This window comes from Montipora foliosa, chromosome 6 (genome assembly GCF_036669935.1).
Source record: "Montipora foliosa isolate CH-2021 chromosome 6, ASM3666993v2, whole genome shotgun sequence".
Classification (NCBI taxonomy): Eukaryota; Metazoa; Cnidaria; class Anthozoa; order Scleractinia; family Acroporidae; genus Montipora; species Montipora foliosa.
The window spans coordinates 36,668,733-36,683,732 of NC_090874.1; the positions used below are offsets into that span (position 1 = coordinate 36,668,733).

At 37.3% G+C, this 15,000-nt stretch overlaps 1 protein-coding gene across 1 annotated transcript in view; it reads right to left on the reverse strand.

Annotated features, from left to right (window-relative positions):
- LOC138007252 (serine/threonine-protein kinase 10-like) overlaps positions 1–15,000 on the reverse strand; it is a 44,553-nt gene that overhangs the window by 24,258 nt on the left and 5,295 nt on the right. Inside the window, exons 2-11 of the mRNA XM_068854054.1 lie at positions 12,264–12,428; positions 8,930–8,978; positions 7,564–7,622; positions 6,330–6,420; positions 5,465–5,537; positions 4,798–4,855; positions 3,393–3,529; positions 2,775–2,856; positions 1,689–1,796; positions 1–201 (exon numbers count right to left, since the gene is read on the reverse strand). The exon at positions 1–201 is cut by the window's left edge and continues 1,044 nt beyond it. Coding sequence (XP_068710155.1) covers positions 1–201; positions 1,689–1,796; positions 2,775–2,856; positions 3,393–3,529; positions 4,798–4,855; positions 5,465–5,537; positions 6,330–6,420; positions 7,564–7,622; positions 8,930–8,978; positions 12,264–12,428 — 1,023 coding nt within the window. The remainder of the gene's footprint in view (positions 202–1,688; positions 1,797–2,774; positions 2,857–3,392; positions 3,530–4,797; positions 4,856–5,464; positions 5,538–6,329; positions 6,421–7,563; positions 7,623–8,929; positions 8,979–12,263; positions 12,429–15,000) is intronic.

Here is a 15,000-nt window from a genome sequence, read left to right on the forward strand (position 1 = left end):
TTCCTTCATTTCTTTAGATTCCTCGTCTTTGTTGCTAATTACTTCATCATTCTCGACATCTTTCTCTTTGTCTTTATTTTCCTCGATCTCCTTCTCTCCTTCTTCTTCTTCTTTCTCGATCTCTTTGTTCCACTCTGCACTCTCATTCAGAGAACCCGTTGATACTGATGTCTTCAACTCGTTCTTCTCCTCGCCCTTCTCCTAAAAACGAAGTTATAAATGATAATCAATTGGGTATTCATCAAATCAAAGGGGACTTTGTCCGAATTGACCTATCTACTGAAAAGAAGAATCTGCGCATGTGCGAAGACATAATGCAAATAACTTGGGACAACCTGAATTTCAAACCTTATTGAACGGGCTTCAGGATTGGCCAAAACAACAAAAGAACGAACAAAGATAACAATGGATCTACCACAGAAAACAATAGTAAGTACGACACTACTAAAGCCAATGAAAAATAGTGTTCAAGCAGAGGTACGACCCTACCCGAGAATTTCACGCTTTTGTTAATCCCCCATAGTACATGTAGCGGACCATTTTGACAGCAAAATATTATAAATAGGACACTTTTTAGCTTGAGGGACCCCAAGTTTGGAATCGAACATTTCAATGGTAAACCATCTTTCGACTAACAGCTAATTTTGCTTATCATTTCAACGCACTGACACCGTAATTGGCAACTTTGGTAGTACTCCAGATAATAAACCAGAAAATTGCGCTAAACCACTTGTGATTGAAACGGAGGGTTGGAAATTGTAAATCAGATATGCTGACGAAAGAACACTGATAAATATATTTAGACAATACTTAAAAGCGGAGCTCTTTAATTATTACTTATGTTTTGTTTTCAGATATTTTTATAACTATTCAATTTTGGTCACCATTATTCAGCCTGTGTTCTCATCCTTGTGCACGCTCTTTCTCCGCTGTTCGTCTCGATAATTTTGTCTCTTTCAGGGTTCGCACAGATTTTTGGTTGCAAAATTAAACACTTTTTCCAGACTTTTTCCAAAATGCAAATTTCTTTTTCCAGACCCAAGTTTAGTGTACATAGTTTGTCCCATGATGCACTGTGAAATACAGTAACCAAGATGCAGTGCTGGCGTAAGAGAGATCTGAGACTTCTCGGTCTGCGATTAAATGTTTTCGCGAAAGACGAAACTTTAAATAAGATTTGACTACCTGAAAAAATTCACTTAGCAATAAAGCACTTGTTTCAGTTTTCAAAACAAAAAATTATCCAGACTTTTTACCATTTTTCCAGACTTCATCTTTATTTTCCAAACTTTTTCCACGTCTGGAAAACTGGTTTGCAAATTTCCAGACTTTTTCAAGAATTCAAGACTCTGTACGAACCCTGCTCTTTATTCGGGTTCTTTCTTGCTCTCTCTCTCTCGTTGTTTGTCACTGATATTTCGCCCGTTTTCTCTTTGCTCTCAGTCACTCTTTTTCAGGTTGAAAAATTCCCTGGGGTTACCGTATTTTAGCCATTACATGGTGCTTTGCGCGCGAGCCTTCGGCACGCGGAGCTCTGCTATGAAAAGCTAAATACGAGAACACTACAATACATTTCTCTAATAAAAAATTTAATTAATAAAAAATGAGCGATTCTGCTGTCTTCGCACCAATCTCCGTCTGACATTTTGGGAAACGAATGTAAGTAATGGATGAATCAACAACTACACCTCTTTGTCCTCTGGAAGGTCCTCAAGTTCCTCAATAACAACAGCCTTGGCTTCATTGTAAAGTTCTTTCAAGGGTTTATTGTCAGAGACATTTGCTATAAATGGGTGCTGTAAAAAAATGGTAAATATGAATAAAAGAACTGATCCTCGCATTCACCCCGACAATTTAAGCAATTATCTCTCATAGACGTCTGAAAAATTCAGGCGTCTTCCATGGGATTAGAACCCGTGACCTTTGCAATGCCGGTGCAATGCTCGACCAACTGAGCTACGGGGCGTTTTCCATGTACAAAAAATTTCCATCGGGTGAAAAACGTGTTCCATTTAACTCAGGTCCGTTTGCCGCACAGTGATTGCGATTTTACGCGCCAAAATTTAAAAATGTGGCCGTGAATAGCCTGGAAGTGGTAAGACCTTTCAAAAGTTGTAAATGGAACACACATTTCCATCGGAAGGTTTCCAAAGGGAAAACAGGACTACTTTTTCAGAAGTTCCGTTTATTCCGGAAATTTTCCAGTGGAACGAACCAAAAACGTGTGTTCCATTTACATCCCAACCGGAATTTCCGGAATTTCTTGGTAAATGGAAAACGTTCACGAACTCAGTTGGGAGGAGGTCAGTTTGTTGGGCTCATGTCTTCCCATGAAGGACTCGATGATTGAAATAAATGTATATTTTAAGTGCGGGGCATAGACGAAAGGGAGAAAAGATCTTTGCACTAATCTGGACAATAATTATTTAAGCAGTTTCTCTTACAGACACCAGAAAAATTCCCATTCTTTAAATACAGAGTCATTTATTTCAAAATGGTTTTGATAAGGTTTACACGGTTGTCCGCAAACAACCATGTCAGACATGTATGCACTCTTCCAGAACAAAAATGTTGATTGGGGGTGGAGAAACAATCCTCACAATAAAGATATTTAGAGCAACCATGTTGATTTACTGGACAAAAAGACCTTATCACAGCCGTTTAAAGTCAACAAAAGGGATTTTTCAATCAAGTTTTGTCAAAGATTGTCACTATCTCTTGTGAAAGAAGAAAGACGACCCAATCTTAAAGCAATCATTTAATGACGCTTTTACCTCAAGCAAATCACCAGCTGAAGATCGCATTTCAGGAGACTTCACAACACAACGAGAGAGAAAGTCATGGAAGTCCTTTGACCTGGAAATATGAAGTATAAACTCTAGTAGGAGTTTGGAAAAATTCATAAGCTGGAAGAAACCTTGAAAGCATCTTTGTATTAAGGCCATGCAAAGGTCACCAGACACCTGTCACACAAACCAAGATGTTATTGGCCATAGAGCCTGTGATGAGCGATTGCACTTTTTGATTTCTTAGGTCTAAATAAGTCAGTTTGGTCATTGATTTCTATGCCCTGTATTAGCAGTAAGTCATTAGTAAGGTGCAAGTTACTACAGGCAATAAAAACATTGATTACAGTATGATCTTCTGTTATTGTTTTTCCATGGAATTTCTACTGAATGTGTCATCAATGTTGCAAAAGTACACTACAAATAAATTTGCACACTAATTTAGACACTTACTATGGAGCTATTATTAATAATGACTCTCTGATTGATTTAAAAGACATATAAAAGGAACAATGGGATCTGATTGTAGCACTCGATCTGCTTTCAGGAAACATCATTCAGTCAATAACGATATCGGAGGGAACTCAATCAGCCAAAAATACGTACCATCTATTTTTGAACTGCAGTTGTGGCGGATCAGCTTTGGGAATCTTGAACAGCACTCTCATGGGGTGCATGTCATGGTAAGGAGGCTGCATCTCTGCAAGTTCTATCAGTGTGATGCCAGCAGACCAAATATCAGCCTGGAATTAAGGACATATCACAGTACAATGGGATGAATACATTATTAAAGGGTCAATATCATGCTTTTTTGGCAGAACACTAAAAATCTAACATAATTTCTCTTTTTTTTAGGGTTAAGAGCAACAAACTGAATTATATAATTTTATAGTCTTGGTTTTAATTCTGAAACACTTTGGGATGCTAAGGTCAAAATTAATCAGCTCACTTGATGTATTCGTGCCACAACACTTATGAAGTTTTTTACACGAGGATTTGTCCTTAAGGTTGGACATCTGTCTTCCAAAATGTCAAACTGAAAGAGTTATCGCAACCTACGCCAAAAAGTCTCCATGCATCAGTAATCTTCCCTTAAGGATCCACAGCTTTTATACCTTACTTAACATTAGGAAAGATGTTCCCTCCGAAAAGCAAGCATTTTTCTGGGCACATTTCTATCGGACTTTCATTTCTATCCGTACTTCATGTAGTCACGAATGCACACAGGTGTTCCGTAACATCATTCTTTTGGGATTGATTCTGTTTGCAGAATGAACAGAATTATACTTTTGTTCATTCTGCTACCAATAGCAGAGTGAATCAGTCAAAAAGTATCCTGTTCACTTGGCATACACCAAAAAATGGGGTTGTTTTTGTGTGGAAAATGTAAACATCCTATGGCTGGTTTTCGGGTCACATCAAGATTTCTCCAAGTACGGGTATTTGTCCTTCCAACATCGCCACAAACAACCAGTCCCTTTTAACAATATGAATTATTTTGGCAAGCCCTATACCAGTCATTAATAAGCACTTAATGACTGGCCCCAAGGGAAACAGTGAGTTTTGTTTCCTCAAGACCCTCAATGTTCCCTGAGGCGAAGCCGAGGGTAACATTGAGGGTTGAGGGGGAAACAAAACTCACTGTTTCCCGAGGGGCCAGTCATTAAGAGTTTTGGTTATACCTCCCATATCAAAATACCGTAGAACAATACGCAGATGTCAGCTTACGACTTTATTGCAAAATGTTACAAATTTTCCGCTGTTTCAAAAGTGCATGACCTGATCACGTGTGAGTCAAAAGTTCAAGTCGTTGTTTCCCTGGGGAGTTACTGAGTTTTGTTTGCCCTAAGGAGTTAGTGACTTTTAACCCATGACACGTGATACATTCTCCTCTGATCAGAAAACTTCTTTGAGTTGGGAGGTATAACAATTTTCATTAATCTTACATTAGCTGTAATAGAAATCAACTGTCAGTGCAGTTTCAAAAGAGTACACTCTCTGCACACATCACCTTGAAGTCATAAGGATCATCTTTACAAGTCTCTGTCACAATAACCTCTGGAGCCATCCTAATAAAGCAATAAACATAACTTGTTAGTTAGGGGTCTTCTCTTTACATACTACTTTTATCAACCATGGAATCAAACAAAAACAGGTCCTACACAAATCAAGAAATATTTCTCTGAGAGGAATAGAATTAAGTAAAAATAACAGTCTAATACAAGGTGTGATGTTCCGCAAAACTTTGCATTAGAAGAAGTCAATCATGAAAAACAAATATAAGCAAAAGAAACTTTTACCAAAAAGTTGAAAACATGAAACAAAAGTTTACGCTAATTCTGGATTAAGTTAATCGGCTTTCGAAGAACTGGGCCCAGATGCCCAACCAAAGTCACTCGTTATCAGTCTATAGATCTGACCATTGCTGCTTGAAATGTAAATACATAGTAAGAAAAATCCACTTTTAAAAATCAGCAATGAAAAAAAATATTACCAGTATTTGAGAGAGGTGAAGGTCAGTCTGTCAATAATGAGCTACCCTTGTTTAATTAAGCAACAAGAGATATATTAAAGACTTTACATTGGAATGCTTTAGATATAAAAAAAGAAGGTCAACTGAATTCTAAAACAACTATTATTAGGACTTATAGATCACCAATTGAAAATCCTCTCCTTACCAGTAAGGTGTTCCAATGAAAGTAGTTCTTCTCTGAACAGTTTTCTTATTTTTTGCTGAAACTCCAAAGTCAGCTGAAAACCAAGAAACACCATTGTAGTGAACAAATTCATTAGAATTCATCCCTGCTCAACCCTAATTAGGGTCATTACAGCAAAGTACAGACTTAAATCACAGGATTGTATCAAATTATTAGTTGCAGACAGGAACTGGAAATCACATGGCAGTGAAATAGAGCGAGAGACAAAACACTAATTTGCAACGATTGGCTTTCACGTAATGTTTTCCTTCTTAATGCAGGCTTCGCTGCCTCACACATTTTGTGAAATTTGCTAAAAAAACAAAGAAGGCCCAAAACGTTCGCAATTCTATGTTGACAGAAATTCTGGCATATTTCAACAATCAAATTTATAGGCTTCTTGTGTGATATGGATGTCCAGTCATGAGCTGCTTTGTTTGACTGTAAAATTACATTCGTGTAAGCAAATTTACCACTCTTTAGCTTGACTTTTTAATTAGTAAGATTTTTGCTGTTGTTCTAAACTGAAGAGAGAGGGTGTAAAGATTATCAGTCAAACGGAAAATGTTGTGAAAGAGATTACTGTGCACGTAATATCAGTTTAAGTTGTTGATTAAAATCGTTGGTTGTTGTTTGCAAGGCTTGTCTGTTTACTGCTATCAGCTCAGAGGTGTTTGATCACTGTAAACTGTATACAGTTTACACTAATGACGATTTTGTACTTTATGCAGAAGCATAATTATTCCCATGTAAACTATATTTCTTTCTGGGGTTAGAAACGGGAACTCTGCTTTTAGGCTTGGCTATTAATCTACATGTATATATTATTACTACGATCAAGACATACCAAGCTTGATGTTCCCATCACCTGTGAGCAACAGGTTTCCAGCTTTTAAATCTCTATGTATTACTTTGTGGGTGTGGAGAAAGTGAAGACACTGTAATAGAAAACACAAAATCTTGTTTCCATTCACACAATAAAATGGTTACATAGATGTCGCTTTTTCCTAACTAACACGGAATCTATTGGTTCTAATGAACACGCGCATCCAGACTGCCCCAAAATCAAGAGGTCATGAGTTCAAATTCCTCTTTGGGCATGCACACCTGGTCAGCACAGTCTTTCTCCCGAGAAAATAATAAATTGAAACAGGTAAAAGATGACTTAGTACAGCAATGCATAAAATGGAAATAAAAAATAAATGAACATTATGAACAAATAAATTACCAATTCCCCAAAGACAAGAAAGCGTATTAAAAGACAAAACACAAGCACTCCAATTAACCCATTGACTCCTGAAAGTCTCTCTCCTCTGCGACAATAGGTTAAGCGAACCTCATTATTACTACAAAACGTCATTGTACAATGTAATACCAGATAATTATTGTAATCAATCAGATTAAGATTGCTGAAAGCCATGTTTTCAGCCATTAAAACTTTGTATTAGGAAAACTCAAGGAGAAAAAAGAGAAGACAAGCAAGTCTAAGAAAACCACTCTGGTGAACATGCAAATAAAACAGTTTGAAGATCAATGATAACAATATTTGAATTCAACTTTTTAAAGTAGAGAATGAAATTGTTAGAAAGCATTCTAATATTTCTTTACTTGACTTGTTATTTTTCCAGATATCACAAATTTTCACACCATGATAATTAATAATGGTAATAGGACTGAGTGGAACACAATTCAGGAAGTGATTGACTGAATAATTTCAAAACATTTGAAATTTTGAGCACAATTACTCCCTGAATTGTACGACACAAAGTCCTATTATCAATTAATTGTAAAGTTACAAATATGAGAAGATGGCAGCGATAAAATTTTGTAGCTTAATCTGCTCAACTTTTCTTAGGTTTTTTTTTGTTAGCTCTGGAAAAAGAAAAATGATTCAAGTACACCTACCGTGCACTTGATGACGCATACTACTGTCCAATTAAGGTATCTAATTACAAAATGTCCTATTATATAATGCTGAAATTAGGGCTGTTGATATCCAATCAGATTCACGTACTTTGTAATAGTTACAATTAAATAACAAATGCTGGTTAGAAACTTCAGTTCCAAGGGTATCACCTTACCTCAAACATTTGTTTACAAGCTATTCTGATCTGATCTTCTGTGAGACCTCGCTCAAGCTCTAGCAAAATATAAAATGATCCTCATCTTTGTCAGAACGCATTAATGGAATAGGCAAACATTTCCATTTAATTTAAATTTTGCAATATTGAACCAATTGCAGAAATTACATGAAATAAAGAAAAAAGAAAGTGGCGAGGACCTGATGCCATAAGTGCGTTGAGTATGTGTTGTTTGTCGACTCTGCTTCGAGGGTTTTTCTTCGGGTTCTCTGGTTTTTCTCCCTCAGCAAAAACCAGCATACAGCTGATTCCAGCTGGCTGTACGCTGTGCTCCAAGGTCATACATGAACCGTATAGCGGCTGCTGGAGACACCGTAGCATGCTTTTGGTTCGACCTTGTTAAGCTTCCTTATTGCTGCACTTTGCACCTACGACTAGCAAGACTTATCATTATTTTTAAATGCCTAGAGTAGATGGTCATTCACGGTGAACAAGAATTCTCCATATCAACGTTAGCCCACTTCAAATTTCCAAACCTTTTTCTACTCTTTCCAATTATTTATTATGTGTAATAAACTCATCACCAATAGATGAGCGTTGGGGAAGGTGCCGACAAATTGGTGGGAGCCACATGCATGCATGTAGGTAACCATGAAAACCCTGACTGAGCAGCCACCACCAGGCACCGTCATACTAAAAGACTACTTCCAGTGGATAAGGGGGGAACCAGATCTGGAGACAAAGTACTTACCTCCAAAGGGAGGGGAGGGGTGGGGCACAAGAATGGCTAGAAACAGGATTAAAATGCAAATGATCGATTGCACACGCAAAATACTTGACAGGAAGGGAACGCTGAAATTACCAAGGCCCCTGAGCCCCCCGGGCTGCCGCACACAAATTACTGCGAAGAACTGCTGGCCAGCATTGTCTTGTGTTTAACCTTGCCTACATTAATATTTACCCACATTTTAAAACGTTTCTTGGCTGCTTTTGTCTGATGATGATAATGATCATAATTATAACAGTAATAATAATGATCATCATAATAAGAATAATAATCACTTTATTTAAGTCTCAAGTTTACTCAGCCAAGCACGATTGGGTGCACTACTAAATGGGGAGACTACAAATCAAATGAAATCAGAACAAATCAAATCAAGGTATGCCATTTCTATTTCTTCTGTCAGTGAAAAGTTGCCGACAAGCGTGGTCAAAGTGACAGCTACAGCTGGCAGATGGCTGCTATTTTGAACCCTGAATTTAAACAAAACCTCAGTGCTTGTATGAAATTTGGTGGGTGAGAACTACAATATTCATGCATTCTCACTTTCACCAGTTATCAAAAAAGAAAACTGGATACACCTACCCAATATAAGATCATCTAAGGCTCCACCAGAACAAAATTCTAACATCATCTGAAAAAAAATAATCATGGCCATCAATAGTCTTTTACCTCTTTATTATTTCTGTTTCAAAATCCAACCTACAGGTTTTCCTCCCTTTTTTTCCACGTAGAGGTCATTCCTGAAAAATTACCTCTTTAAATCGTTTAGCATATGAATGTTATCTAAATGTCAGACTGCAACTGGTGCAATCCCCTGCTGGTGTCATAGTTAAGGAACTCCATGATTTGAGGGTAAAAGATTAACAATAAGGGCCTGGTACACACACTGTCTGGTACTTTGTTATAATTTCCTTTCAATTATAATGTAATTTATGCCATTATGCGCTAATAGCCCAACAAAACATTGAAGGGTATTAGGGCATAGGAGCCTCAGGTCCATGTTGAATTTTTAGCTGTTTTTCGATTTTGTTCAAAATAGACTGAAACTCTGCAAGTGGCCTAGAATTGACAGTAAGGGTTTCGTAAAACATTTTACGGTAAAAATTAACTGAAAAAAATGATGTTTTTGACCGTGCTTCGGGTCATTATTAAGTAAGTATGCAGGGTTTTCAATAAGAATTTTAGTAGGCGGCAAAACCCAAGGAGTAGGCGGAGAATGGACAACACTTTCCGAGGGGCAAAGGCACAAGCTTGTAGGGGGGTCCGGGGGCATCCTCCCCCTGAAAAGTTTTAAAATTTGGGTTTCTTAGAATGCATTTCGTGCATTCTGGAGCATGAATTACAGTATTTGAACACAACACTAATATAATTAAATTCTGGCTTTTTTGTTCAAAGAGAGTACATGAAATTTTTGAAAATCAGTTGATGGCAAGACAAACATGTACTTTGGGTTTTGAAAAGACGCTAAAATATTGCGATATAGCCTCCTTTAAGGCTCCTTTGCATTCTGTACAGCTGAGTACAATGTATTTCATCTATCGTGACTGAAAAGATTTTTGCGAATGTAGTCTTGTCAAGCTTCAAATGTAGTTAGCAAATCAGACAGCTTACACTAAGTACTATACACTGCTGGACCGCTGCCTCAAAAATGTGACTGTGTGCTTGATCTTGGACAGGGAAACAAAATTATTGCCGCCAAAAAAATTACCCAGAATTCAGGCCTCTCTTTTGTTTTTCACGAGCAAAACTTTCCGGATCCAAGGTTTGCGTTCTGTACGAATGTTTCTCATGTTATTTGTAAAATTCGGGGTAACTTCCAAGGAGAAGTAAGCTGCGAGTTTATGGGCAATAGACGGCAAATTCCGCCGGCCTCTAGCTGGCTCTTATTGAAAACCCTGAGTATGAGAATAAAATATTAACATCTATTAGGTATAAAGAAATAATTTGGGATGAAAATGTGTAAAAAGTATGACAGCTTTTGGAAAAAGGGGAGCATTAAAACAATAGAAACACGCAAAAACGCAGAGTTGTAAAAAAAGGAGGCCATAAAAACAATCAAACATGCAGGAACAATTTAAAAATCTTAGCACTGATTGAATCAGACTGAATTGAATCACACATTGAGGCAAAGGTTTATGTAAACCCACAAACACTGGCCTCTGATAACACTAAAAGTATCATGTTGATGATCAATATAAATGCGGCCTTTTAACGGCTATACATGAAATGCTTGATCATGCTTTTCTAATTGGTTCTTAATTCTCTCAAGAATGTGATCACCTTAAACTATTGTTTTCTTGACTAAAATACACGGACAAACTTATTAACTAAACAATCACTCGCTTTATTGCTGTCCAAGTATCTGATCAACCTGCTTCTTCGCCGGCTGACACCAATGAATCAGACCCTGTTTGCATTGTTCTTCCATTTAGTCCATTGACTCCTGGGGGTTCCCCATTGACAAGTGGCGTTAGACAGAGTAAATACCGTACTAAGGGAGCATTCGATTGACCGTAGTCCAGAATAGGAATACATGGAATAGAGGTTAGAAATCCTTCGTTTTTACGACCATTCACATTAAAATCGTCAAACACCTCCTAAAATGCTATTTAAAACATATGATTTACTATCCTTGTTGCTTCAAAACACCAGACATGACGTTTTAAATCACTCCAGTGACGTATTCTTATTCCGGAATAGGGTCAATCGAACGCACCCTAAGTATGGCCGGTTTAGGGGTGAATGGGTTAAAGACCCGAGACAGAAAATTCACACCACCGTTCAGCCTGTTTTTGAAAGTCACAAAATTGAACAAGATCTTAAACTGCAAGAATTTAAGCCACCAGTGGTGAACCAACAGTGCCTTGATTGTTTACAAATAATTTTAAATGTGACCTGTGTGATTCAGGTACCTACATCAACGCACTGGCGGTTACTAAAGGCTCATGCTCATCTATTGGCAAGCACTTCCACAATAAACATTTTTAACTCCAAAGGACCTTAGCAAGAATTCTAGTGTGCTAAGAAATGCACAAACAAGTTTCACTGGCTCCTTAATGAAATGTTTTTTATTAATGAACAGTCTGATTCATTTTGTGTTAAGGTTTTTAAATAGTCTGTGTATGTTTTATTGTTTTTAACAGCCTTTTTACAACTCTGAGTTTTTGCATGTTTCTATTTTTTAATGCGTCCCTTTTCCAACAGCTTTCATACTTTTTTTACGTATTTTCATCCCATTGTTTTTATCATACTTACGTGATGATGACCAAAGCACAGTCGAAATGTCATTGTGTACCATTAATTTTTGCCTAGAATTGAACCTAAGAACTTTGGCTTGTAATTTTTTCTCTGACATGTGCTTTGTTTTCAAGAAACAAGCAAACCTGACAACCCAGCTGCTTGACTGATCCACTACTTTGCAGTCTTATTCATCATTCTCTTTCCCCTCCCTCTTTGCAAAAAATTATTCAAATTTATATGGTGTTATGTTAATGTACCAAGAATACTTTTTAGCTTGCACTATGTCAACTATGACAGTTGGATTCAAGCGGGAAATTTAAATACATTGTAATTCAGGGAATGCAATAAATTGAGTAGTTTGTCTGAATGCACAATAATAATAAGTTATAGTGTGCTCTTCCTTATTCAAAACATTCTAAAAATATACAGAACAAAGTTGATGTTTGCAAAATTAGTTGGTGACAAAAACATACATCTCTGTTGTCAAGGAGACCATTTTAATTATGATAAGGATGTCTGTGATGATGAAAATAGTGCTTCTTTACAGTGGAAGAAATACACAAGGTAATGAAATAAATTTATTCATACATATTTTGTTTAATGCCAAGAGGGCCCAAAAATCACATTCGGTGTTCACCCAATCATTTTATTAATTAATACTGTCTTTAGAACTTACCCATAGTTTATTTTCATGATAGTATGCTTCATACATTCCAACAACATGACTGTGTTTGCACTCACTAAGAATGTCTATTTCTACCATAAAATCATCCAATTCACTTTCCTCTTTCACTTCAATAATTTTAGCTGCTGCAAGGGCTCCATCAGTCTTGCGCTCTGCCTATAAATAGTTTTCAGAATTAAATTAACTTTCAAACAAGAGTCCAGACTCAAAGCATAAAGTAGCTATGAAAGTAAATAGGAGCAATAAATTGACATTTGAGAACAAAACAATTAACGACTATTCACTGGAGCGGGAGGTGACTACTACTGTGGATATTTACCGAGCTGTGAAGCAGTAAGGTAAATATCCGCCACTAGCCACCGATACTGAAATGGATATGTAGTACAAACATACATACTAACATGGTGACAGAGATAATATGGCCCAAAAAGATGACTGTAACTCATTTATTCCTGCAACGATTACAATATTTTTTGGCACAATCCCGCAGAAGTTGCTAGGAGGTGAATATTGGTATAAGTTGTCAGTTTTTAGTAGGGCTGGAAATCAACATGTAAAAAGAATGAACAAATTGCTGCAGTAATTATTGAATAATATCAGAGCCACATGACCTTGGAGCATGTAACTTGCAACTCTTTTCCTTGGAACTAGGACATCAATTTTATGCCCAAAGATGGACAAAAATAAGATGCATGCGTGAGAAAGTGCACGTCGAGCTACGTTACATCCAAATAAGGAAATTTTTTAACTAAAAAAACACCAGCTGTGAACCAAGTTTAAACGCTTCAAGGTCACGAGCTTCTGATAATGCAGAATGCATGAAATGTTCATATAGTTGCATGAACTGTGAAAATTGAAATGCATGAGATTTGAAGATCATCACAGTTTAGTAACAACTTAACCCATTTAAAATTTGGCGTTAACCAGAATAAAATCTGTAAACTCTCCGGTAAGGAAGGATTAAGCAGTTGTACAGTAAGCTTGAACAATAATCCAGGCTTGCAAAAGGCTGCTATGATCTCCAACTGCCATGTATCACAGTACTTACTGTTGACTGTGAAATTCCAAGTTTTGCATCTTAACCCATTGACCCCTGGGATACCCTGGATGCCAGAGGTTTTTCTTTCTTAGAGCGATGGAATAGCGAGTTGTGAAGCGGCAAGAAAAACCTCTGGTATAGGTGGTTGAGAACCTCAATTCCATGCCCCGTTTGATAGACATCGAAAAAACTCAGTAAATAATAATAATATTGATATGTGACATAACCTACCAATCAGCATCTTTGGTTCCCATGGTACATTCGTCTTATTTACTTCAATGTCAAGTTCAAATATTCAATGTCCCATATAAAACTTCTATGTCGAATATCAAAATAAAAACTCAAATTTGAAATTTGGATGCCAAATTTCGAAGTTGAATTTTGGCGGACATTTTTTAGAACCCACTGAACTTTTCTGCCTTCAAAGCCTCGATTTCCTCGTTAGAACTGATAAGTTCCTGGAACGAATCGAATTGCTAGGGTCAAAATCTGACTCTGGGAATATGAAATGGCATCCCATTGGCCCGGCCTTCTCAAAGAACTCAACGGCCTGTACTAGAGGTTTTTTCTCACCTATTCCGTTGCTCTGAGAGAGAAAAACCTCTGGCACCAGGGTACCCCTGGGAGTGAGACTTAACACATGTTACTCTGTCTAATGCCAGAGGAGTTACTAGCCAATGGTGGGTGTCAGTGGGTTAATGAGTTCTTAACTCTTTCGCCCCTGACAGTTTCTCCAATGACCATTTAAAGTGTTTGATGTAAGACAGAGTAAAATCTGCATGTGACCGTTTTAGGATGAAAAGGGTTAAAATGGTGAACTAACATGTAGTCTATTCCTCCCAGAATCAAAGGCCAGTGATTCTAAACTATAAGGACCTGCAACAGGTATACTGTACAAGCTGCCTTGCATTGATACTGCCTCGATTTTCTCCACTTTTACTTTAACTCTTATATCAATCCTATGGCAACAACATGACAACTTCATTCTTAAAATCTTAATGCACCCCTGGGGGAGGTGGAAGGTGCACATCATATCTTTTTTCCCGATGATGTCACAGCAGCCACATGCAGGTGGATAACCACGACAACTTCTGCAGGAATTGAAATATATGCAAATGTTTGCTTTAAATCATGGTTGCTGATACAATACAATACATATTTAACTGACCACTCCCCATTGGAGCTTTTCAGGGCCAGTGAAATACAATCAACAAAATGACAGGACAAAACAAGAAAAACAACTGTTAAGAACCCAGCTCGCCAGAGGCAAACCAGTTGGCTATTTACAAGTGCAGTGCAGAAATTGAACCAGGGACTAACAGGATCAACTTCAGTCATTGGTCAGAACAGGTCTTCAACCCAGGATCTCTAGATTTCAAGGGAATCGCCCTAACCACTGAGTCTACAAGCATGAAATCCAAGAGTACAGAAGGTTTGGGTCAATGAGTGCACGTAGTAATTAAGTACATGTACCATAGACAAGAATAAATTCTTTTGCCTTTCAAAGGGAAATTCGTACTTAAATAACTGTATTTGGTACAATTTTCAGCATTGAATATAAGAATTTGGTGTTATAATTTTATTCGCTGCGCTACTCAGTGAATATAACATTTAAGGAGGCGCAGCTGCTAACTAAAGCTAAGAAAGCACTTTTTGTGCCTTTTCATCGTGTTTTAGAATGCTGTTTTG